The 25996-nt window shown below is 41.2% G+C and overlaps 1 protein-coding gene across 2 annotated transcripts in view; it reads right to left on the bottom strand.

Annotated features, from left to right (window-relative positions):
* Positions 1 to 25996, bottom strand: part of CDC42BPA (CDC42 binding protein kinase alpha) — a 3351611-nt gene that overhangs the window by 1704487 nt on the left and 1621128 nt on the right. For both annotated transcript variants that reach the window (XM_044059574.1, XM_044059584.1), the window contains exon 7: positions 10062 to 10262. In XM_044059574.1, coding sequence (XP_043915509.1) covers positions 10062 to 10262 — 201 coding nt within the window. The remainder of the gene's footprint in view (positions 1 to 10061; positions 10263 to 25996) is intronic.

The raw sequence follows: 25996 nt of genomic DNA, 5'->3' as shown, positions 1-25996 counted from the left end.
CCAGTTACTGTACGTTGAGGAATAATACATAAATTCTGTCTGAGTTCCTACTACTGAATTTATATCTTCTACTCCAAACATTTTCATAAATTTCTTCATAAACCTACTCTCTTGTGTTACATTTTCCCTTCTAGAGCCCCGTGATACAGCCTCACTGTTGGAAATCAAGTTCCAGTCCCCACCTATAAGTAATATTGCCTGCTGAAAACTGATTGCTTTCCCCAAAATTTTCTTAAATTTCATAACAGCAGTTTTTGGTGGAACATACTACACGTCAGAGTAATCCTCCCTTACCAATAGCTCCTTACTACCAGAAATCTAACATTATTGTCTTTTTTTTTCTCTTTTATCACTATTGGGAGTCCCTATATCAATCAGTATTATTACTACCACTGTCATTTATCCCTGATAATCTGCTGAATATCCATCCTGAAATCCTTTGTCAAATTCACATGCTCATTTCTTTCCAAATGCATCACTCTTGCAGCACTGTTATTTGCACTTTACATTTCTTAATATAGTTCAATGCTCTTTACTTTTTGTCAACACATGTAATACCATTTACATTCCAAACACTATGCATACAGCAGCCACTGTGATAAAAGACTATTGTTATCAGATATCTGTTTTGTCTCCTATTTAAACACTCCCTCATTTTCTGAGAGTGTATTCCAAAGGATGTGACGTCTTCTAGGGAACCCAATAACATAGAGTCTCCCTCATATGAACTGCATCTAAGAAAGGATGCCATTTGCAAAAGACAAGCCAGATTGTCATGTCTATCCTCTTCTGAGGGTGAAATGGGCTCTGCAGCCAGCAAGGCAACACTCTTCCATTTAATCTGCTCTGGGGAGTAGGGAGTGGGTATGGGAGATTTGTTAGCCACTGCTACCACTACTGAAATAAGTCCTTAGCTATGTAGTTTACATCTTGGATAAACATCAAGTGAGAAACTGCTCCTGTGAGAGGGGGTGCTCCACTTAGACTAGCCTGCTCAGGGCACTGTGCTCTCTCTGGTACAGTGAAAATGCTTTTCAAACTCCCATCACCCTGTACTTCTCTTGTTTGTCAATCTCTGGTTCCAAGGGAGTCAGCAATGGAGGGCTGCATTCTTCACTTTGAGAATACACTGAAAACTAAGGTTGGAGGTCCACACATCTAATGAATGGCATATGTAATGTGCTTCCTGTGACGCCCTTCCATTGGCCCAGTAATCAAGGAGCCTCAGTCTTCACCACTGGCAACAGCTAGGGGACGTACACACTGGGAGGATGACAAGTACACACACACAGTAAAGTGCAATTTCCCTTAAGAGCATACAGAGACCCCAGTGAGTCTGGGGCTGGTTTCTCCCTCTTTCGCCAGATCACCAATAAGACTCCCCACTGGCACAGCTACAGGGTTGAGATCTCAGCCGAGTGGCCAAGCTAAGACCTCCAGCACCCTCACTGTCTAGCCAGTGCTTCGTGTCCCTGCCCAAGTAGCTGACACACACACACACACACACACACTTTGAGATTTGATTGATAAACAAACACACACACATACATACAAACACATACACCTGGGAAAGGATGGCATAAAGTTTACTAGCTATGCCCCCTTTTGCCCAGACTATAAGGTAATTCCAGCTGCCATCACCCACCTTTATCAGCTACTATAATGCCCTTACAAAGGGTGTACAATCCTACTGTGTAATGTTACTATTAATCCAAATGGTAGTATGACCAACCAAGGCTATTGGAGTGGCCTGTACAGTGTCACCAAATACATATGCAAGTACTCTAAGAGCTTAAATATGTCTCACAAATATCAGCCAAAAAGATGTGTTTAAATATATTTAATAATAAATAATAAAAGAACAAGACAATACTCAGTACATCAGCACAGTAACTTCAGTGTTCAAAATCACAGGAAATATTTTAAAACAACATTACAGGACAGTCTCAAATGAATACAGAAAACATATAAACTAATCTTTACTATATTCCTACCTATATCTAAAAGAGATATTATGGCCTAAATCTTACAGCAAGCAAAGTACAGACGGTGATGATGAGTGGATGTTCTTGCAAGGTCCAAGACAAAATACAAAATGCCCTATCTCTCTCTCTCTGAGAGAGTTGATAAATTAATATCACATTTTACTGCTGGGTTAGCTTGTATGACATCACTTTTTGCCACCTGACTTCAGTTCCCAGGCTAAAACAGAAACAGAATTTAACATCTCTATGTTAAAAATACATATCTCTCAGATGTTTGCAGATCTTGGAAGTCGTAAAACAATAAAAAGCTTACAAAACAATGCAGAAGGCACCCTAGTTCTAGACATCCTGTCTCCTTGCTGCATTGAAACTTTTATAACACAATTGTAAAACAATTTAATTTCAACTTACTTTCTTGACGTTTTGCAAGTTAACTCTGTATGTTGCAGTTTCTACTAGTAAAACATACATTTGCACAGGTACATAGTTTATATACATTTCTGTCCTTTTCCAGTAGGGTACACTGTGGACACCTCCTTGAAGCTCAGTACTTTACAAACCCTGTTCAATGCAGACTTCTGTACCAGTAGTTTAATATACACACAACATACAGTTCTAATATAGTGGTAACACAAGCAATTGCATCATGCTGGTATTCACATATAACTATTTATAAAATTCCAGATAGCTGGGCTGGCCATATTTCCCTATATCACACTTCCCTTCATGGTGCTCAGACTGGGATGATATACTAGCAGCTACCGATGTGTCAGCCTCCAAAGGGATTAGACAGAGGCAGGCAGACATACCAGATGCCCCTACCAGGTACCGGAAAAACTAACTTCCTGGTTGAGGCATACTTTGAGCTTTGCATTGCAGTTATGGTAACTCTCTTGTTCTGTACTCTTCTTTTGCAAGCTCCCCTCCACTTGCCAATCAGCAGCCCTCCATGACAATAGGGAAAAAGGAGTTTGTAGAAGATGTCACTCCTACACCAGTTAAGCTATCATCTATTACACCACCCCCAGTGACTGACGTGGGCACCTGCATCTTTGTGAAGGCCTATTACGTCCTATCTTTACATGTAAGTGGTCCTACACGTAAACTAATGAAAGTTGTCATCTTTGGTTTGGGAATCCAAGCCTATTTACCAATTATGGCTATTTCACCTGCAAACTTTGCTTGCATGCAGCAAAACAGCCACTGGACCACTAGACCTTCCCTTCTCCCAAAGTAGGCAGGACAGCATCTGCTGCTCACTCATACAATCCTCTGTTCAATTCTTCCAGCATGCAGGCTGCTAACTGAACTTGGGTCATCTGAGTCAAAGTCGGAGCTTTGTCCATCTATACCACAACACTAGGTTCTCCTGGCATCTTTAGAGATTTCTCTATCATAACCACTTTATGCCTGCTGTCCTTCTTATGGACTTTCCTGGACAGAAGGCTTTCTCCTGAAGACGTAGATGACTGTTTGGAAGCCTGCAGCATGGCATTTCTCTCTCTCTCTCTTTTTTTAATATCAGCCATGTTCTACTTATGGCTTTGCTGCTTTTACAGATTCTTCTATTAACCCATGCACAAATCTGGCAATCCTCTGACAGCTGGGACTCTCCCAAAGAAAAACAGTACTAAGATTGATAATCTTTATACAAAATTTTACATTCACATTTGTGACATCTCTTCAGGCCTGCAAGGGGCTTACCCCAGGAACCACAAAGGTTTCTCACAACAAACACTACTTAATTCTAGAACAGAAATCAAAAAGAACAATACATTTTCCTCAAATTATGGCTTCTCTTTTGTAGATTCTTCACAAGAGATCAAGGGCCACAGGCCAGAATAAGAAATTGCAGATGTTAATGCCAAGATGTGCACCCACCTCCATCAACCAAAAAGACCTAATAGATGGCACATGCCAATGTCTCTTATCTTCAATGCCCGTATAGTTTCTATGCAGGACATAAACCTGCTCTCTGATGTACACAAAGTTGTGTGAACTGGGCTGTTTGGGTGGGTGTTAATCTGTGGCCAAGTCCCACATGTCATGAATACTACTGTTACAGTCACCATACAATGAACATTCAATTCTCTCTTATTCTCTTCCAGGCAGACCATACAATACTGGGACAGATATATTTCCGTAACAGGGAAATGTATACCTGCAATAAGTTGACTATTATTCAAGACTTCTTCCACAAGTTCTACAATATGTTAACTATTATTCAAAACTTCCACAAATTGAGAGATTAACTATGACACTACAAGTCAAAATGCAATCAATATGCACTGAAAACAATATTCTCAACATATGGTAGAACAGGTAATACCAGTAAAACAATGTTGTAATCAAAAGACTTTCAGGTAATGGGAATTTCAGCATGATGTGCCCAGCCTCAGCTGAAGTCTGATAGTCAAACCGAGACAGTAGTAGACTGCAAAGTATTTGAGGAAGTTACATAGCAGTAAAGCTGTTGTTACAGGAACTTTAATTTTCACATTCACTTAGGAATTACTGAAACAAAAGAATAATCCAGTTCCAGGTCTATCACCTGCTCATCTGCATATGAGTTGTGGATTAAAAGGAATGATTCCAATGTCTGTTTCTCTACTGATTCCTAAAAAATCAAAATCAGGTTCAAGAGAAACTGAGATGGAACTAGTCAAGTCAAAGATTTACTACAATAAACATGTTGATATTAGAAACAACCTGAAGTAGTGGTTTTAAGAAAACATGAGCAGCCAGAATCTTCAGATGCCAAAGTGCTGAGAAGAAACAGAAGACATTGTTTTCAAAGTGAATGCATCTCAGAGTGATTGTGACAGAACAACAAACTTTGTCCATAACATTTCAAGCTTCTAAAGGAGTCCAGTGATATGTTCCGAGTGGTGTTCACAGACATGTACTGGAGTGAAGATTTAAAACAGCATCAATCAGAACGATCACTACTGTCCCTTATAGATAAGATATGGGGCCCATTATTACCTGGGCACTTCACTGAGTGTCCAGCTTCAAAGTGGTCAAGATATGACAGACTATTACAGAAGCCAGCTTGATACTGTGATGTTCATGAACTGTGATAACTGTTGATTCAGTAGTGTGTTGAGCATGCAAAATTCAAAAGAATTTAGTCTAACGGTTCCATTAGAAAGTCTATGCTTCTGAAATCCGAATATACAAAATGTTGTCATTTTTTTTCTAATACACCACTCTAACAGTGTAAAAAAAAAAAAAAAAAAAACAGGATAAACATATACTTAATATTACTACAAAAATATACCTCAAAGTAATTTATTTCTTCTTTTGAAAATTAAATATGTAACATATCATAGTATTGATTTAAAACTACTGCCTTTACTGGTGCTGAGAGTACCAGTTTCTTGATTGGGTGGTCTTGGTTTCCTATGTAGTACTACACCAGTCTGCAAGTAAATTGGAAAAGCTGCCAGTTTCTTGCTTTGTATCTTTTTTGTATGTTTTCTGTACAGCTTTTCTCCCCAGGCCTCCACTGAAAAAGGGGACTGCTAGTCATCTCAGTCAAACTATCCTGATAAACACTAAATAAAATAAATACATAGATTTTTCATTCGATTCAATATTACAAGCCCAAATGTGACGATATTAACTAGCTCACAAGAAATGGATCCGCTGCTGTTTTCAGCTGGAATATGCTTGAAATGAGTAGAGTTTTTATCTAACTAGTACTGATGAAACACACTAAATGGTCTCACTGCAGTTACAAGAGGAGCCCACAACAGATATTTTAGCCTCCACAGAGAGTGCTACTCCACTTCAGTACTGTAAGGCAGTAAGGTAATCTCCAAGTGTAGTACCTCGCAGTTAGTTCTGCCCAGCTTTGGGCGTGGCTTAACTGATTGGCAGGGGAAAATCGAGTTAGAGTGACAGGCATGCTAATTTCTGCACTGGAGCATGACGGTGGTGGTGCTGTGGTAGCGTTATCGCCTCACAGTAAGACGTTGTCCTGTTCGATTCTCAGCTAGAGTGTCTTCTGTGTGGAGACATGTGTGAATGGGCGTACCTTCGTTGAAGGTTGTGCTTCAGAGCTGGCAACTCAGCACATAAAAATCTAATGCCAATCATTAGCGGACCGGAGTTCCGCTGTGGCGACCCCTAACCGGGAAAAGCCGAAAGACACAACAACAACAAGTGACAGGCATGCAAATTTCCACATTCTGTATACTGTGTACAATAAGTAAATGACTAAAACACCAAATTAAGTAAATACCTAACACACAAACTACACAAACAAAGTCCAAAAGAATAAAATGCTCCCAAAACAAAAATAATACAGCAGTCCCCGTCACATGTTTCACTGTAACATAATAGGCATCAGCATATGAAACCGGCAGTAATCGCACAAATAATAAAACGGTCCCAGTCACACGTTTGACTGTAACATAATAACACGTTCAAATCAAACATAAAAGCCACAAAAATAATAAAGCGGTCCCAGTCACACATTTGACTGTAACATAATAAGCATCACCATATGAAAACAGCAGTAATAACACATGTTTAATACACCCCTCAGTGCTAGAAAAAAAATGACTTGCAGAGCACTTGGCAGTCTCCAGCAACTCCCTGCTGGACTGGTATCAGTTTCTATGGGATGTCTGCAGCTGGAAACTTCTGCAGGACCCAATGCTGCTGGGTGGCCCAGGTAAGGAGGTTCAGATCAATAAATGTCTGCTTGTGAAAGCAAAATATAACCACGGTCGAGCCTTAGCCAAAATGGACTGGTGGGTATTTGGCATATACGACTGCAGTCTGAAAAGTGGGCCCCTGACCTTCGTTGCCAAAAGGGATGCAGCCACTTTAATCCCAATTATCAAACAGCATGTCTTACCGGGGACAGTGATAGTGTCTGACGAATGGGCTGCATACAGGGGCATTCCTGAACTCTCCAGGATGAAGTACACCCACCTTACTATAAACCACAGTAAGAATTTTGCTGACCCTTGGACTGGCGCACATACAAATGCTGTTGAGGGCATGTGGTCCCAATGTTAGAAATAATTAAGGCAGATGAATGGGACTCTGAGGCATATGGTGGACAGCCGCCTAGATGAGTTTGTGTGGCGTGAGAAATACAGCAAGCAGGATGAAGATTTGTTCATGTGCCTACTTGGACATATGAAAGTGTACCAGGATTCGCATGAGCAGAAAGTATAAGTCAGGCGCGCAGAAGGGCGTCAGTCGGCGTCAAGTCAGAATCGCAGTCCCGGCGGTCATATCGGCCCAAAATACCTGCACCAAACATATGTACAATATATACAAAAGATATATACAAAAATATCAGCATATAACCTCACCTACACAACACCCCTAAACTACTATGTTCTTCGTTCCACATTGCTGCAGTCAGGCTGGCAAATCATAAAAGTAGGAGCTGACAACATGCCTGGCAAATGAATAGTTTGGTTTAATACCAGTGTTGCCGAGCCAATCTGGAGCTATCAAAATCATCCTCTGTGTGATGAACCCCTTTGTGCAAAACTTTGGCAGCTGGTGGTTTAGTGGAGGCGAACAGATCAGTTTCCACCGTGGGGATCCATGATTTGTCTGTCTTGTATCCACTTTCCATTCAGATGAGCTCCCCAAGCAATGTCGCATCATCTGTCGTTAAAATCTGGCTTCGCCTCTGGGGGTCACAGAGAGTCCCTTGTTTAGGTGACATTCAGTCTTATAGGCACATGAAGGTAGTGATCTTTGCCCAGCAGAGGTAAAAGCTGTTGTAACGTCAACATCTTGAACTTTGGTCTCCACGTGTTCCTCTTCTTTGAACTAGAAAGAAAAGAAAAAAATAGGCCCCCCCTTCTGATACAGGACTGGCTGAATGGCCCCCCCTGAGTGGAGAGAAATTTGCTTTGTGAGCCTCTTTCCTTTGTGGAGGAGGAGCGTCTGGCATGCCGAGACAGCCTTCCTCCAAAAGGGCTGCCAGGCGAGAATCTACTGGCAGCTGAAATTGTCTTAACATGCTCAGCTAATTCAGTCCCTCAACCAGGCATGCCTGAGAAGAACAGAACTAGTGGCAGCCACCCTCAGGAGGCCTGACACTCAATACCTTCCGCCAAAGCATAGCATGCAAACTGACAAATTCAAGCCCCTCATGCTAAAAAGGAAGAAGTATACACTTTCTTTTCAGGAGCCTCTGCAAAAACATCTTCCACCACATTCAACACAGGAGGTATAAAGGGTGGCCTATGCTGGGCAAAAAAAAATTCCTCCCCTTTTCCTTCCTGAATTAGAGTATCCTGACCTTCCCATTTAAGTGCTCTCTCTGAATGGAGAAGAGTCTCTGAGGAGAAGCTCTAGGAGGAGGAGATCCTGGGTGACATGGACATCCACATCAGAATCAGAATAAGGAGGATACTCCTGCAAAATCTCCGAGACGACTCAGAACTGCCTCCGAACACTGTTCAATCAAAACACCCTAGGCCTCTTATCAGGAATCAGGAGGGGGGGAGATAGACCCCAAATCTAATAATCAAATTCTGCATATGTTTGTTTTATATATGCTCTTAGGAGAAGAAGAAGAAATTGCCCTCCCCCAAGCTGAACTGACTTGGCCTACCAAAAAAGTTTGGGCAACAGAAGGAGAGGCTCTAACTAACTTGGGAAGGAAGAGAAGAAGAACAGTTACCTGAGCCTCAGCCTGGCCTACCTCCTGAGAAGGCACATCCTGTAACAGTAAAGTCTCTGCCTGAGACTCCCAAAGAAACTAACCTGGCACACAGTAAAACGCTTAATAGTGCGCGCGGCTTACCCAACCTAGCACAAGCGGCATCCAACGGCGTCTGCTCAGGCCCTAAAAAAGGGTAACACAAGGTATGGTAATCCCTATGAGGTATCTGTTTCTGTTTCGGTCTGACTCGGCGGAAATATTATTTCAGCGCCAACCTGCACTCATAAAACTGCTTCTGCATCGGAAGAACATCTGGGTGGCCGTGTGAATAGCGGCTTACAGTAAGTGATGTCCGAAGAGACTGAAACTGTGTGACTGCTGTTATTTTGTGAGTTGCTATTTGTATGGTTGAACTTTTTGATGGCTTGAATAAAATGACTGTTTGTGACTGCACCTTGTGAAGATAAAACTGGGTCTGAATAAACTGAATCTGTGAATTGTACAATGGTTTTATGACTTAAATAACCTGAATCTGTGAATTGTACAATGGTTTTATGACTTAAATAAATGGCATGGTTTGTGTGTTGAATATTCATACAGTTATTTTTAATTTCTGAGTTGCTATTTGCAATGGTTGAAAGATTGATGGCTTGCAGAAAATGACAGTTTGTGGCTGCACCTTGTGATTATAAAACTGGGTCTGAATAAACGGATTCTGACAATTTTTTTATGACTTAAAATAAATGGTATGTGATTATTAAATTGTGTGAATTTAACTATTTTTTCATGAATTCAATAAACGGTACGATTCAAGGAAATCTTTGTGTGCATTGATATGATTTGACTATTTCAACCGATTCAGACTGCATCTTTGTGATTATTAAATTCTGTGAATAGTTTATGCTTTAGTTGTGTGAATAAAATAGTTTTTCTGACTGCTACAGCAGGAGCCAAATGAATATTCATGCGGGTTCGTGCAGCTGGAGGCGTATTTGGGGCGGGATTTGCTACTGCGCATCCTGTGAAGTACTACACTTGGAGATTACAACAATTTCTTCAAATGTTATGGCTGCAACTAAACATTTTAAAAGCTTGCACACATAGTCTATGATTCACATTACTGAACCACAGTTGGTCCCACAAACACAAAAGTTACTTCTACCAGGAAACTTAAGTTGATATATAAAAAGGAAGTACCATAAGAAGAAAGAAAGAAAAAAAATTTTTTTTTAGCTGCCCTAAGCTTCTGTGTAATTACAGCCTGCCGCTATAACTCTTCTTCCTTTCTCTGGGCCAATAAAATCAAAGCTCTTGTGAAGCTAAAAGCAAGAACATTATTTTCCATTAAAGACTTTAAAATAAACTGCATTTCTTTCTGTAACATCTGTTTAAATCAGTGTAATGTACTGCTAAAAAGCCACAGTACTTACTTTGTGGTTCATTATTTTACCGTATGTCTCCACTAAAGACTCAGCGTAGAAGGGAGTTTCTCCATACAACATTTCATACATGCATACTCCAAGGGACCACCAGTCGCATTCAGGTCCATATTTTCCTTTTCCATCCTCCATTGCTTGCAAGATTTCAGGTGAGATGTAGTCTGGAGTTCCTACTGCTACTGATGACTGAACCTGCATCAGAAATTAAGCATACATTATTTTTCATATGTACAAAAAGAAAGGATAAAGGCACTCTGCTTTAATTTTGCTAATACCACCAAAGTCAGAGAGCAGGAGACAGCTTACCAAAATCATTGATGTTTTTGAAACAACGATGGATGAAATGTCAAATCCACTATGAATGTCTCATCAAAATATAAAAGAAATGTGCTGTAGAGAAATCTTAACTAAATACGGCAATGTTAGATTCCTAAGATAAGCACACACATATGTGAGGCAGTGTGAAGTGTCCTAACATCTTTTAATGCCATTCATTCACCATAGGGACATCACTTATGACCTCTGTCTCCATGGTGGCAGAGTTTTTATGTTTTCCATATCAGATATCCATATTACAGATATCATACAAAATTATCTCTCGGTATAAAGCCTTTATTTTCTATCTTTTGGCACATTCTTTTTTTTTCAGAACTATTCAATTACCATCTCTAGTTAGTGAATTTACTTCTGAATTTTGTACAAGTCTGTCATCAAGACCTCGCTAGAGTTTAGTTAGTCTTTGGACACAACCTTTTAAGACATGTCAGGAGCCACTGATAAAATTTCATCTATTCACTGACTTCTACCACAGCAGTGCAATGCTGACCAACTTTATTAGGTTCCATTGTGCCATGAATTTTCATTAAGCCTTTTTTTCCTTACAGGTCATTCTGTATGTTCTTACCAAATGAAGCCCCTTATCTTGCACTCACACCACAATCTGACGTGGTCTGAAGTACAGCATTAAGCAAGTGTAATGTACAGATTGTATTTATTTGATTTTTTTATTTATCTGGTAACCAGAAAATTCCTTTTGGCCACATACCTTTTGCAATAAATATAGTGCAAAAATATATCCAGAAATAAATTAGAAAAACAACTTAAACATGATCATATGCTTTTTCAAATAAAACACGATATAAGACAATAACTAATAATGAAAAATGGCAAAAAAAAAATCACTAACACATAGTCCTCTCCTATAAATAATATATATATATATATATATATATATATATATACATATGTTGTTGTGTATTTCGACTTTTCCCGGTTAGGGGTCGCCACAGCGGAACTCCGGTCCGCTAATGATTGGCAGTAGATTTTTACATGCCGAGTTGCCAGCTCTGACGCACAACCTTCAACGAAGGTACACCCATTCACGCAGGTCTCCACACAGAAGACGCTCTAGCTGAGAATCGAACAGGACAACGTCTTACTGTGAGGCGACAATGCTACCGCAGCACCACCACATATATATATATATATATATATATATATATATATATATAAATTATTTATTTATTTATTTGCATTTGTTAACCGGGTTGGTCCAGCTGGGTAAGAATTATCCTTTTTCAGTGGAGACCCGAGGGGAAAAGCCCCAAACAGACATACAAATACATACGAATAGAGACAAATTTACAATATTACAGAGGAAAACAATATTATGGGTACAATGGATAAGAAAAACAAACAATGAAAGTTTGAGAATATGAGTAAGGTAGGCCAGAGGCATGCATGCAAAAGATTTATGAAAAGGTGTTCTGAACAAGATCTCTGAATTAAGTTAAAGTAGGCAAAGAAATTATGATTTAGGTGTGGAGTTAGTAGTGTAGGAGTTTTAGGTAGGAGCATGTGAAGGACATTCCCATTTGGAGGAGAGATGGGAGAGAAGCATGTATATATAGAGAGTGTGTGTGTGTGTGTGTGTGTGTGTGTGTGTGTGTGTATGTATATATATATATATATATATATATATATATAGAGAGAGAGAGAGAGAGTTACTATTACAAATAGGCCAGACTAACACTGTACACTATACTATTTGTTTGGTTTAACTTGTTGGCGGGGACAGAAAATGCAACACATGAAAATTGTACTCTATTTCTTTTTTTTGCTGGTTGTTTGAGTTCTGGTTAACTGAGAGCTTACTGTATACACACACACACACACACACACACACACACACACACACACACACACACACACACACACACACACACTTACATGCAATTTACATCATCGTATCAACATACAGGATTATAATTCAGTCACTGATCATACCCATGATGCTATGTATTTGAGATGTGGCTGTTACTAAATTTACTTCAAGGGCAGAGAGTAGTGAAACTCAAGAGGTGAATCTTCACACCCATGTTCAGAAGTGATAACGACTGAAGTACGAACAGAGAAACCCAATCATAATTCTTTGTATGGAGCTTCAGCTGCTCTGCTGTACACCAGCTACAGAAAAGTAAGTGCAGGAGCATATCTGGAATATGGATATCTGACATAGAAAACATAAAAAGTCTGCCACCACGCAGGCAGTGGTCATAAGTGAAGTTTCCTTATGGTGAATGAATGGCATTAAAAGATGTTAAGACACTTCACACTGCCTCACATTTGTGTGTGTGTGTGTGAGAGAGAGACAGACAGAGAAAAAATGCTGAAATGTTTTACAGATTTTAAAGGTGTGAAAAAAGCTTCAGTAGTTTTCTGCATTGGCTGCTGTTAATATTAGGAAAGGTGCTTAAAAGGTTTTCTTCTCAAATTTGTGGCATTATTGCAATGCTCCATGCACTACAAATAAGTCAGAGTAAAAATATAAGTTTTGGTCAGGTTCATAGGTTGGTACTAGGCTATTGGCCCTAGGGCCTATACAAGCCTAACCATAACAATTCCCTGGCTATTGCTTCCCACAGTACTTACTTCCTTGGACCCCTGCCTAGCAGGGCGACTGATGTGATCCCCGGGGTGAATTTCCTATCTCCCATCCAATCATCAAGGTTCCTTTTGAAGAGGGCCAAAGAGGTGCTCTGCTTGACATGTTTGGGCAGTCTATTCCTGAGTCTGGTGAGTCTCTGGGTCAGGAACCTATCCCACCAGCATGTTTTGTTCATTGTGATGACAAGATTTAGATCCCTGGAGCGTGTGTCTCTGAGGGATTGGGATTTCTTTAAGTGTAGCATGTCCAACAGCTCTGGGTTTGACATAGCCTTGTATGTTAAGCAGAGATCGCCTCTGAGTAGACGATATGCTTGTACAGGTGGAGTTTTTTTAGACGGTCAGCATAGGGCATCTGCTTTAGGCCTGTGATTCTTTTAGTGAGGTATTCCTGCGGCCTTTCCAGTTGTTGCAGATCTCTTGAGAGGTACATACCAAACGGGGCATTATACTCTATAATGAGTCTAATGAGGGATGAGTACAGTGGGACAATGACCTCCTTTTTTCTGGATGAAAAGCCCTTAGTGATGAGGTATGCCACATAGAAGGATTTCCTGACTGTGGTGATGTGGTTATCGAAGGTGAGGCCAGTGTCCACCTGTGTCCTTAAGTCTCTTATCACACTTTCGGTGTTTAGTGTACTGCCACCTATGTGGTAATTCATGGGTACATGTTTTTGTTTTATCCCAAAGGGGATAACTATACATTTCTTGGCACTGAGCTTGAGCCCATGGCTCTGGCACCAAGCATCTGTTTCTGTAAGGTCCTTTTGAAGAATATCCACATCATTTGGGGATTCAATAATGGCTCCCAGTTTGCAGTCATCTGTGAACTTTGTTAGCCACAGTCCCTTAGTGTTGGCCTGTACTTCAGAGATGTTGATGCCAAACAAGAAGGGTCCCAGGACTGAACCCTGAGGTACTCCACTTGTCACTTGTCTGGAGCTGGATTTGGAGTTGGCTATTTTTACAGTGTGGGTTCTGTCAGTAAGCCAGTTGGCAATCCATCAAGTGACGTAGGGATTAATGCCCAGCTTAGTAAGTTTATCTATGATCCCAGAGTGGGGGATGGTGTCGAAGGCCTTGGCGAGGTCCAGACAGGCTATGTGGACCACCTTACCCTTGTCCACGGCTCTGGAGACTGATTCGAAGAAGTCAATCAGGTTCAGGAAACAAGATCGTCCCTTCACATACCCAAACTGCGTGGGGTCCAGTGTTTGAAGGTTGCCAATGTCTTTGTTTATAAGTTCCATGATAATACATTCCATGGCCTTGCAGATCAGGCTCATCAGACTGATGGGCCGGTAGTTCCTTGGATCCAAGGTGGATCCCCCCTTGTGGAGTGGGATAGCTATAGCTGTGCGCCACTCAGTGGGCACAAAGCCTGAGGTGAGGCTATGACTAAACATGCCACTTAGGTGAGGTGCCAGTTCATTTTGTAGTTCAGGTAGTACACAGCCTGGGATGTCGTCTGGTCCCATGGATGCTGTATTCTTAGCTTTGGAGAGTGCGTTTTTTACCTGTGTGGACGTTATTACCCGAATTTGGCAATATTTCAGTATTGAGATGAGCCCTTTAGGAGGTGAGAGGGGGGTAAGGTTTGCACTGAATCCATCTGCCAGGATATTAGCAATATCCTTGGGATCAGTATATTTAATGCCATTCTGCTGTAGCTCAGAGCAGATCTGAGCATTGCCATTTAGATTCTTGACATAGCTATATATATAGTTGTCTTTGGAATCTTTGGCAATTTTATTTTCGTAACTAGCTTTGGAGGATTTCATGAGGGATCTCAGCTTCTCACAGAGGCAGGTAAGGGAATTTTTTGCATCCTGTGATTTTCCTCTTTTCTACAACAGTTTCTTCCTTTTGTTGTAGTTTGTTTATGGCAGGGGACCGCCAGATTGGCTTCCTTTTTTTGGAGGAGAGCATCTTGGTTCTATTGGGGATGGCGCGATTCATGCATGAGTGGATGTGCTTGTACAGTGCTTTAGTGTAGGATTCAGCAGTCGACCTTTCAGTTCCCGTCTGCATGGGTGTCATGAAGTTTGTAACTTCTGACTTGAGTAGTATAAAGTTGGTTTTGGAGAAGTTTCTTACAGAAGCTTCCTTACTGGGGTGGGGGTGGGATGTGGATGTTAAGGGTGATTAGCTTATGGTCAGACCTGACGAACAAGGGGGTGACCATAGGTGTGGAGCATCGATTTCCCATGTTGGTAATGACCAGGTCTAGGATACTGGAGCTCCTGGTGGGACTAAGGATTAGTTGATCCAGGGCATTGGAATTTATGAAGTCCAAGAACCGTTGGGCAAAGGTGTTGATAAACGAGTAGTTTTCCCAGTTAATGGCAGGGTAGTTGAAATCACCCAGTATTAGGGTGTTTGGTTGTACCTTAATATTTTCCAGTATGTTTAGAAAGGTGTAGTGAGAATCTTGGAGCATGGTGGGGGATCTGTAGCAAGCTACAATTTGGATTGCAGTCTTACCTAGTGTTAGTGGCACCTGGGGAATTTCAGACGCATTGTGTTGGGGAACTAGCCTGGTGGTGTGAATATCCTTGGTGAATATGGACACTCCTCCACCTTTAGTGTTTCGGTCCTGATTTGGTGGCCGAAAAGTGTGGTAAGAGTTGTAGCCTGGTATTGCAGGGGTGGTCTCCAGAGCCTTAAACCAGGTCTCAGTTACTGCACAGACATCAAAGTTCTCCATTTTTAGGAGTGCCTCGAGAAAGTGCACTTTGAGGTTTAGACTTCTAGCACTGAGTAGCATTACCTTCAGATTTTGCATGCTTGTACCCGTTACAGTGGTGGTTTTGTCCTTTGAACTTTGCCTAAAAAAGGCACTATAGGGGTGGCAAGATCCTTAGCCAGTAACCTGAATCGCAGGGGCGACAGGTGCAGACCATCTCTGGCAAAGCATTGTGGTCTGTCAATCATGTCATCCCAGGCAGAGATATACTGAATCCCCTTTGAATGACACCAGAAGCTTAGCCAATTGTTGAAGTCAATCATTTTGTCCTTATACTGTGGTATCATTCTGGGCAAAGGCAGGATGCTATGCAGGGCTAGGGTCATACCTGTCTGGGGCACATGATCTGAGAGCTCTTCCATGTCTCATTTCATGTAGTGCAGGGAGGTATGTCTCAAGTCATTCACTCCAACATGGACAATTACAGAGTCATATTTGTACTTGTTATGGAGTGACTTGAGTGCATGCGTTATGTGGCAGATCCTGGCACCCAACAGTCAGCTGACTGTCAGTTTCTCCTTGTTCAGCCTGGTGAGTGGGACATCAGTGTGCCTGACTAAACAGTCACCTATGACTAAAGTGTTGAGTACTTTGTCTTGCCTTAGGGGCTGTTGTTGGGTGGCACACTGGTGCTGTGAGCTATGTGACACTTTGGTTGTGATTGGTGTTTGTTTGCGTTTCAGCTTCGGAGGTCCTTGTTACTTGGACAGGTTACTGTTAAGGGCCTCCACATATGTGGCTTTAGTGCTGTTATGTGTGGGTGTTGGTGGTGTGTATTTAGAAGGGCTATGTGTTGCTTGAGTTGTAGTGCAGGTGTTAACCTTCTCCTCTTGACTGTCTAGCACAATCTTGGTTGGAGAGAGCTTTGCTTCCAGTTTGGCTATGTAAGTGTATCTCTCGCAGGTTGTAGTGTTGGGTGGTAAGAGGAGAGGGTTGTCTGTGTATATGAGGCAATTCCTGCATTGCCCCAGTATGTCCAGATTCACTAGGTGGACAGGAGAAATCACCGGAAGCTGATCCTTGCCTGGTTTGGTGCTTTTGTTTTTTTGCAAAGTACAAGAGCTGTTTTCCCTTACCTTAGCAAGGTACTTTGCAATTATAGGCTGTTTAGTGCCTATGATTAATTTCTCCTTATTAACAAGGAGAGTTGAGTGCTTGTATCAGTTTAAGACTTCCTAGTGCTTTCCAGCAGGTTTTAAAGCAAGTGCTAGTCACAGGGATGCTTAAAGGTAAGATGAAAAAAATGGTTTATCCTAAACACTGCAGTGTGCACTACAGGAGTTAGATGTGAAAGTAGGTAACTTAGGTTTTACCTGTGTAAAACGTTAAGTTTTAGTGGAGAGTCACTATTTTTAAAACAGCAAGATAGATTGAAAGGGTGTAGTCACTTTTGTATTCTGGTACTATGGAATACAGTAGGATGGCCAATAAATTTAAATAGTTGAAGGGGAATGATTTCACAAAATGCTAATTTTGTGCTTACTCACACAAGCCAGTAAAAACAGAAAGGAAATGAGATATATGGTCAAATTAACATAAGGGGAAGGCAACTAGAAAGATGGCGGTGTTTAAGGACACTAGAGTAACCGGGTGGGAGGGTGAAGGAAAACATTTCTGCCTGACTCACAAGAGACAGAGCTATGGTCTCTTTTCAAGTTTTAATATGCAGTTAAAAACAGAATACAAGTAAACCACAAGGTAAATAAAACAAATCACATTATTCAAAACAGAAAAACGCAATAAAGTAATACAAGAAATAAAAAGCAAACTAACCTTTCCCTCACAGTAAAGTGTAGCACAGTCTGGGTGAGCCTTTCTAGTAAAGCTCTGAAATGTTTTATTCTACCCCTTAAATAGAAGGTTTAGTTCCTAACTCCATCCCCTCAGTTCACAGATGATTAACCTTAACTGACCTGTTCTATTGACCTGTACTAATTTCTGCCTGACTCACAAGAGACACAGCTGTGGTCTCTTTTCAAGTTTAAAAAAAAATTAAATTAATAAATATGCTGGAAATACCCATTATAATAAATTTCACTGATTTATACCTTTTGTGTGCAGAGAAAGGCTCAGTTCCCCAAATACTCTGTATTGGATTAAGCTGTGTATTTATGAATGAACACATGAATGTACAGGACAGTGAAATGAAAATTTTAAAAGAATAGCACATCTTACTACAGATAATGAATACACAAAGCATACAGAACAGCACCCAAGTTTGTAATTAAGGAATGAGCTAGGAAATTGAACAGTATGAACAAGGAAGAGAAAAGTGGTAACAATGAAAGTAGAGACGGCAGAACATGTGGGATAAAACAAGAGATAAGTGAAGGGATAGGAAACCATGAATGAATTAAAAATAAATGGAAGAAAGCACATAGTGATACCAAGGCAGCACTACATGAAATAAGTGGGAATCACTGAAAGGTTAAGGAAGGATGAAGCTGAAACTTCTCATTTGAGCAAAACCATATGTACAAAACCAGTTATAATGTAATAGGACTTCAGTGACCTCTTAAAAGTCTGACTTAGAGGGACTTTTCTAACTAAAGAAAAACAATTTTCACACCACAAAGAACGAAAATGAAGATCTATCAAACGTAACTGCAGTAATGCAGAATTCGAAAGAGGTCTGACGCAGAGAATATGATGGACAATACCACTGCAGTATAGTGACAGAAAAGGTTATTAGCAAATTTTAGATGCAGCACCATATAACAGTACTTGAATTGAAGCCAGTTATCATGCTAAAATGATGAACAACTGCGAGTTCAAGATGTGAGGTTCAGCAGCAAAACAGGATACTTTATGGAGTGCTTTTTTCCTACTCCTGAGAAAAGGAGTGCCAGTAGTACTTAAGTGCTTGCTGAAAGACTGTGTGTGTGTGTGTGTTACAGTTCTAGAAGTATTCTACCTTTTCTGAAGTACAGCTATCATGCAGTTAGATGCAACTAGCAAGGTTGTGTGTGTGTGTGGGGGGCACAGGCCTTCATGCCAGAGGAAGGTACAGAGGGGCTTATCTCCCTGTAAAAACACTTTAGAGTGTAAAAGTGAGATTCAGACTTCACTGTTATTTTTTTGGCACTGCAGTTTAATTTTTGAAGTTTCAAGGCTAACATTTTTGGGGTCTATATTAGAATACCGAGGTTTAAAACCTTTGAATGTTCCAATATCGAACCCTACGGAGTGAAAGCTTAAATATTGAAGCAACAGAAACTCAAATTCTTTCCTAGGGAAAGATTTTGGTTGTCCGTTTCTGTTGCTTCGGTATTTTCAGTGCTGTGGTGGAAAGTTATGGGTCGGGTTCAGGTAAGTGTGAGATTGTATGGATGTGAGGGTTAGGGCGCGGGTTAGGTATGTGTGCGATTGTGTGTACATGAGGGTTAGGGTGGGTTAGGTGAGTTAGGGTTAGGGAGCGGGTGAGGTGAGTGTGTGATAGTGACGGACCTTAGGGTTAGGGTTTGGGTTAAGGTCAGTGGATAGTTAGTGGTGTGTGTATAGTTTAGTGTAGGGTTAGTTGTAAGACTTTAGTTGTATGTGTGTGGATTGCTGTTTGTTTGGTGTGCTTGTGTTGTGTGTATGTGTTTTGGAACAGCGATTTTTTCCCTAGGAAAAAAATAGCTGTTCAGACAGTTTGAGATTGTAAGCTTTCGCTTACATAGGGTCGATTAATCACAGTTCGCTTCTTTAAGCGGTCGGTGATCTAATATAGACCCCATTTTTGCAGGTAGTCATGAATAACACAGCTTTGGCTTTACTGGCATTTTAAGTGAGATTTTAAGGTTTTTAGGTACCACTGGATAATATCAAAGCTGTTCTGAAGTTCAAGCACTGCTCCTGCTACACTATTTGAGGTGCAGAGGAGAGTGTAGTCATCAGCACATGGAATTATCTCCACAATGCTCTAACATAATCTTAAGAAGAATGACAGAGTAGGGGCCCAACAACAGACTCCTCTGATACACCGACAGAAACTGACAATGAATGATACTGAGTTGTTCTAACTAACGGCTTATGTTCTCAATTGTAAGTAGCCAGAAAACCTCTGAACAGAACAGTGAGATAAGCCTAAATCTGCAAATCAGGTTAACAAGTGACAAGTGTTCAAAGCTTTAGCAAGAAAAGAAGATACTGATACAGATGAGAATATGAAACTCAGTGAAATCCAGTACGGTTGTTTCCACTCTTATGACTAAATTTGAAGGAATGTTGGGAACCTAAATGAAATAAGACTCCCCTAATGAAATTACTTACAATGCTGACTCTTGACACACTAAAAAAGACTGAAAATGCAGTTTAAGAGGAAACACTGAACACTGCTCTTCTCTTTTAAACTTACTTTTTCAAGGGGCAAGACCTCCAGCACTCGCAAACCCTGAACTTACATATGCCAAGTCTGACATTGCCATACCTTGGGGAAAAGAAAAGATTACGAGAAATGGGAATCCAGACTTAGTATATGCAAGTCCAGATTTTCAGCTATTCAGTCTCCAAACTACGGGACTTGGGATTCCGCGTTCCATCCATTTTAAATGGTTACCATAAAGTACTGTATAAACTACACATAAATCCCTTCTTCCACTACTTTACAGAAACAGCAAGCAGACCAAGTAGTTATAAATTAAGATGAGGTGAAGCATCTTCTTTACGACAGTGTAAAATAATAGCCTTTTCATTGTAAGTTAAAATGTACTGTTGAATGTGCATGCTCACCATAGCAGTAGATGCACAAACAGATGGATCACTGCTGCAGTATTACACCTTACCAATGGAAAACACTTTCACACAGATGTATAGCAATCAAGCTCGACTTCCAGAGCTTTTTGCTACCTTCCAGAATGGTGATGAGCTCATCCCCCTGCTCAGGACATCATAATGATGTTCAGCTAAAACAGAGAAGTCTGCACCATTGTCATTTACATTTTGGCTAAATAAGTCTCCAAATCATTTGTGTTCTAGCTAGTGCATATACATCTGATGATATCTGACTTATCTTTACTGATCAAGTTAGAAATGAGACAGTGAGAGAGCAAAAAGCACTCTAGAAGGCCTGACAGCAGGGACAGTAGTACAATGTTATCACCTGGCTCACAAACCCTAACTGTGAATTTGGTTAGCAGATCCATTCACAATGGAGTTGTCTTGGTGGGTAGGAAGGAGTGGCATTTTTCCCACCTCATCTATATAAGATGGACACGGACAGGGTTTCTGGCAAAAGGCTACGGTCTATAATAGAGACCAGTGGCTCCAAACCTCAAGCACTGAGAACACACATTAGCAGGTCATCTGCAGCCTTGCATACACTATTACTACTGTACAGCAGGTATGGAAGTAATAAGGGAATAAAGGAGACACAATCAGTCACATTTCTTTGGGATCATCACTATTTTAAGTGTTGAGAACTACAGGTGGCCAATGATTGAGGGCATGTTAAGTGGAACACTCCCAGCACGAAAAACAATTTGCCCAAAAAAAGGTAAAAGAAGTCAACATAGTTTAAAATATGACTCTAGCTGAAGATTATTTTGTCTGGATGTAAAAGAAAAATCCAGGAGAAACGATGGTAAAGGGGAAAAAAAAAGGGGAAGCTAAGTAAGGACTCAGCAGAGATTCTGTGGGAAGGCATAGCAGTGTATGGTGCAGATGCAAGTTAATGGCTTCAAACGACAGTGAAGAGAAATTTTCACAGACATGCTCAGAAGTCTTTAAAATAAATCGGCACACTAGCAGAGGATAGAGACTGGAATTAATACAGGAATCACTGAGTAATGACTTAATTGTTTTAGTCAAGCTGCAGCAAATGAAATTAAGGACAGCCCAATAGGAAATGTTGAAACATCTCAAGAGGAACTATTCCAAAAATGCGGTTGATTTGGAGGACAGAGTGAATTGGGAAGATATGAGGTTTACAGACATTCCAAGAAACTGGAAGGAACAGGCTGTATAAGTTTTATGATAAACAATATCAGCAAAGTACAGTTGTGTACACCTACCATAAATGTAGATGTTCGAGTGTCTTCACTGTTGCAGTCATGACTGTAGGGTTCTCCCCTGCCGGCAGGAAGCCCTCGGTCGGCCAGAATCCTAAAGTCTGGGTCCGGGGTCGGCTGTTCAACCATGCTCCCTGACGTCAGAGCGCCAGGAGTATAAAGCTGACAGCCGACGCCATCTTCTCCAGTTTTTCTTGCCCCAGATGTCAGGAGTCCCAAAATGAAAAAGGTCCCATAATCTTTGCAAATACACCTCAGATGAATGGTGAAAAAAAGGAAATACACAAAAGTAAAAATAAGAGGGGACAGGAGGGAGGGAAACCCAGACTGCAACAGTGAAGACACTCGAACATCTACATTTATGGTAGGTGTACACAACTGTACTATGTTCATCGTATTTCACTGTTGCAGTCATGACTGTAGGGTAGAATCCCAAAGCTGAAGGAAAGGGAGGTGGTCATAAAGAAGAAGGGGTGGCTAAAAGGCCCTGCAAGACGGCAAAGCCTGCCCTAGACTTAGAGTAGAGAGGCAAATTGTAGTGCTTAGAAATGTATGCACTGAACTCCAAGTTGCAGCTTCCAAAATGTCTTTGGTAGGAACTCCCCTAAGGAAGGCTGCAGAAGTGGCAGCAGCTCTGGTGGAATGAGTCCGTATACTCCCTGGGATTTGCTTTCCATGGTGTGAATAACAAAATCTGATTCCATGAACAACCCATTTAGAAATGGTCTGTTTTGAAATGGCTTTACCTTGGGAACTTGAAGCATAAGAAACAAATAATTGTTCTGATTTTCTGATGTCCTTGGTTCTGTTCAGGTAAAACGTAGTTGTCTGTGTACATCCAAGGAATGTAAGATCCTTTCCCCTTTATTTTGAGGAGTGGGGAAAAAGGTTGGCAAGTGGATAGTTTGATTTAAAGTCACTTTGGAAACTACCTTAGGCATGAAGGTAGGATTAGTCCTCAAAGATACCCTGTCTTGATGAAAAATAATATAAGGTTCCACAGCCATAAGAGCTTGTAACTCTGAAACTCTCCTGGCAGAGGTTAGTGCTAACAGGATAGCTGTCTTCCAAGATAAAAACTTGATGTCAGAAGAGGCAGCAGGCTCAAAAGTAGGCAAGGTTAGTTTTTCCAAAACATAGTTGAGATCCCAAGCAGGAATGGGAGGAGATCTAGGAGGTCTTAAGTTCTTAGCTCCTCTGAGAAACTGTCTCATGAGCTGGTGGGAAAAGATGGGAGGGTCTGTATTATAATGAGCAGAAATAGCAGAGGCATGTATCTTAATGGAAGAGAAAGAGAGACCCTTATGTAAGAGATCTGTCAGGTAAAATAAAATTAAAGTAATGTTAGGAAGAAGAGGATCAGAATCCTGAGCCTGCATCCAGGAACAAAATCTTTTCCATTTTCCTGCATAAGATTTTCTAGTGCTAGGACGTCTGGCTTCTAAAATGACATCCATAACCTGCTTGGGTAGGAAAGAAGAAATCAAAGGCCCTGGATTAACCAGGCCGCCAGGCTGAGAGTTCTGACATGAGAGTGTAGAACCTGACCCTGATGTTGGGACAGAAGGTTCGGAGACTGAGGTAAAACCCAAGGGGGCTCCAGGCATAGGTTTTTTAGAGTTGGATACCAAAACTGCAGAGGCCAATTTGGAGCCAGCAAGATTATCATCTTGGGCTTGTCCTGTTTTATCTTCAATAAAACCCGTGGAAGAAGAGGAAGAGGCGGAAAGGCATATCCCGAGAGGTTCCTCCAACTGAATGACAGGGCATCCACTTTCCAAGCTTCTCTGTGGAAAGTCCTGGTGCAACAATTCTGTAGTTGATGATTGAGATGGGATGCAAAGAGGTCTATGTGAGGACATCCCCAGACTGCTGTTATCATCCTGAATATTTTGGTGTCCAGCATCCACTCGTGTGGATCCGAAAGGTTTCTGCTCAGACTGCCTGCCAGGATGTTTTGCTTCCCTGGTAGAAACTGAGCTTGAAAGTCCAGATTGTAAGCTAGAGCTGTGTTCCATAGATCCATGGCTAGTCTGCAAAGGGGGTAGGAATGAGATCCCCCTTGCTTGTTTATGTACCACATAACTGTGGTGTTGTCCGTCCGTATTAGTAGTTGTCCTGGTTGTAAGAGATTCCTGAAGGCCAATAGAGCTTTCTGAATGGCTAACATTTCCTTTAAGTTGATATGCAGGTGCTTCTGATCCTTTGTCCAAAGGCCCTGCAGACAATTGCCCTGAAAATGGGCTCCCCAAGCATAATCCGAGGCGTCCGTGGTTAGAATCTGAGTGGCAGGAGGCAGACAGAAGGGTTTCCCTTTGTTTAGAGCACAAGCCCTGGACCACCAAAGAAATTCCTTTTGAAGGCAAGGAAGGACGGAGATCAGTATGTCTAAACTGTGGCAATGCTGAGACCATACACTTTTTAGGTACCACTGTATTTTCCTCATGTGTAGTCTTGCATATGGTACGAGAAGAATGCAGGAGGCCATGTAACCCAAAGCCTGCAGGAATTTCCTTGCAGACAGTTGAGTTAAAGTTGCCAAGGTTCTGAAAGTTGAAGCCAGCTGTAATTGTTTTTCGGATGTCAGAAATGCCATCTGGGTTGTGGTGTTTAGAAGTGCACCCAGAAAAGTTATCTGTTGTGATGGTGTCAAATTTGACTTTTTTATGTTTACAGAGAATCCCAGGAACTTGAGGAGGTTCTGTACAAATTCTAGATGCTGGAGTAAGACATCCTTGCTGTCTGCCTGAATTAGACAATCGTCCAGATAAGGGTAAATTTGAATTCCCTTGAGTCTGCAGTAAGCTACTACTGGAGCCAGGCATTTGGTGAAGACCCTGGGCAGTAGACAATCCAAAGGGCAGCACAGAGAATTGAAAGTGCCTCGATCCGGCCTTGAACCTGAGGTATTTTCTGCGATCCTGCCTGATGGGAATGTGTAAATATGCCTCCTTTAAATCCAAAGTTACCATCCATGCATCTTTGGACAGCATTGGAAGTAGCTGCTGTAGAGTAAGCATCTTGAATTTTGGAATCTCTAGAAAGGTGTTCAAGACCGACAGATCCAGAATGGGTCTCCATGAGTTTTGCTTCCTTGGGACTAGAAAGAGCCTTGAGTAAAAACCTTTTCCCATCTCTGAAAGTGGAACCAGTTCTATGGCATTCATAGCCAAAAGAGCTTCCACCTGGTTTAAGGCCTCCGTCCACTGATGTTTTGGAAGGTCTGGCCATCCGCTTGGCCTTGGCAAGGTATGAAAATGGAATTTGTAACCTCTTAAAACCACATCCAAAACCCACTTGTCTTGGGTTATTTGAGTCCAATTTTGATAAAAAGAGAGTTTTCTCCGAGAGGGGCTTCCAGGCAAGAAGTTCCTGTAGCCCAACAGAGGGAGTCATTGAGTTTGTTTCCTTTGAGTCTGTGACCTGTCCTCTCCTCCCCTAGGGGTGGAAGCAGTCCACTGTCTTGGTCTATAAGAAGCTTGTGTTTGAGGCCTTCCTCTGGAGTGTCTATATCTACCCCTCTGAGGCCTGTCTGAAGTGGGAAAGGACCAATTTTTTGAAGGCCAATTCCTGCTAAATCTAGGTGGCTGTACTTGTAAGAAATCTTTAACTGTTTGCATGGATTTCGCCTTATCCTCCATCTTTTTAATCACCTCTTCAGCTTTTGATCCAAACAAAACATTATGCTGAACAGGAGCATCCAATAATTTAGCCTTTACTTGTTCAGGCAAATTTTGTTCCTTTAGCCATGCATGCCTTCTAATAACTGTGCCAGAGGCCGTAGCCCTACAAGATGCCTCCAAGGCATCAAATTCACAGTGTAAACCATGCTTCCCAACTTGTTCAGTGGCATGCAATAAGTCATGTAATTCCTTATCATCTGCACAGGCAGAAATGGAAGTAAGCTTTTGTTTTAAAACAGACAAGAGAAATTGCTGGTATTTAAGCATATGAAACTGACAGTTTAAAGCCCTAATGGACAAAGTAGCAGAAGTGTACACCTTTTTGCCCCATCTTTCTAAGGATCGAGAATCCTTTTCAGTAGGAATGGGATTTTTGGCAGAAGCAGCCTTAACTCCCTTAGGACCCTGAGAAATGGTTTCAGGGTCAGCAGAAGGGTTCTTGTATAAAAACTGATGGGAATCAGGAACCCTGTAATATCTATCAGGCTTAACAGGAGAAGGAGGAAAAGAGTCAGGGGTTAAGTTAGCCTCCGAAAAGGCATCATCCACAATATCCAAA

Source organism: Protopterus annectens, chromosome 1.part2, assembly GCF_019279795.1.
Source record: "Protopterus annectens isolate FY-2018-M chromosome 1.part2, PAN1.0, whole genome shotgun sequence".
Lineage (NCBI taxonomy): Eukaryota > Metazoa > Chordata > Ceratodontiformes > Protopteridae > Protopterus > Protopterus annectens.
The sequence above is the reverse complement of the archived record's forward strand: the minus strand, read 5'-3'. Positions and strand labels throughout refer to the sequence as shown.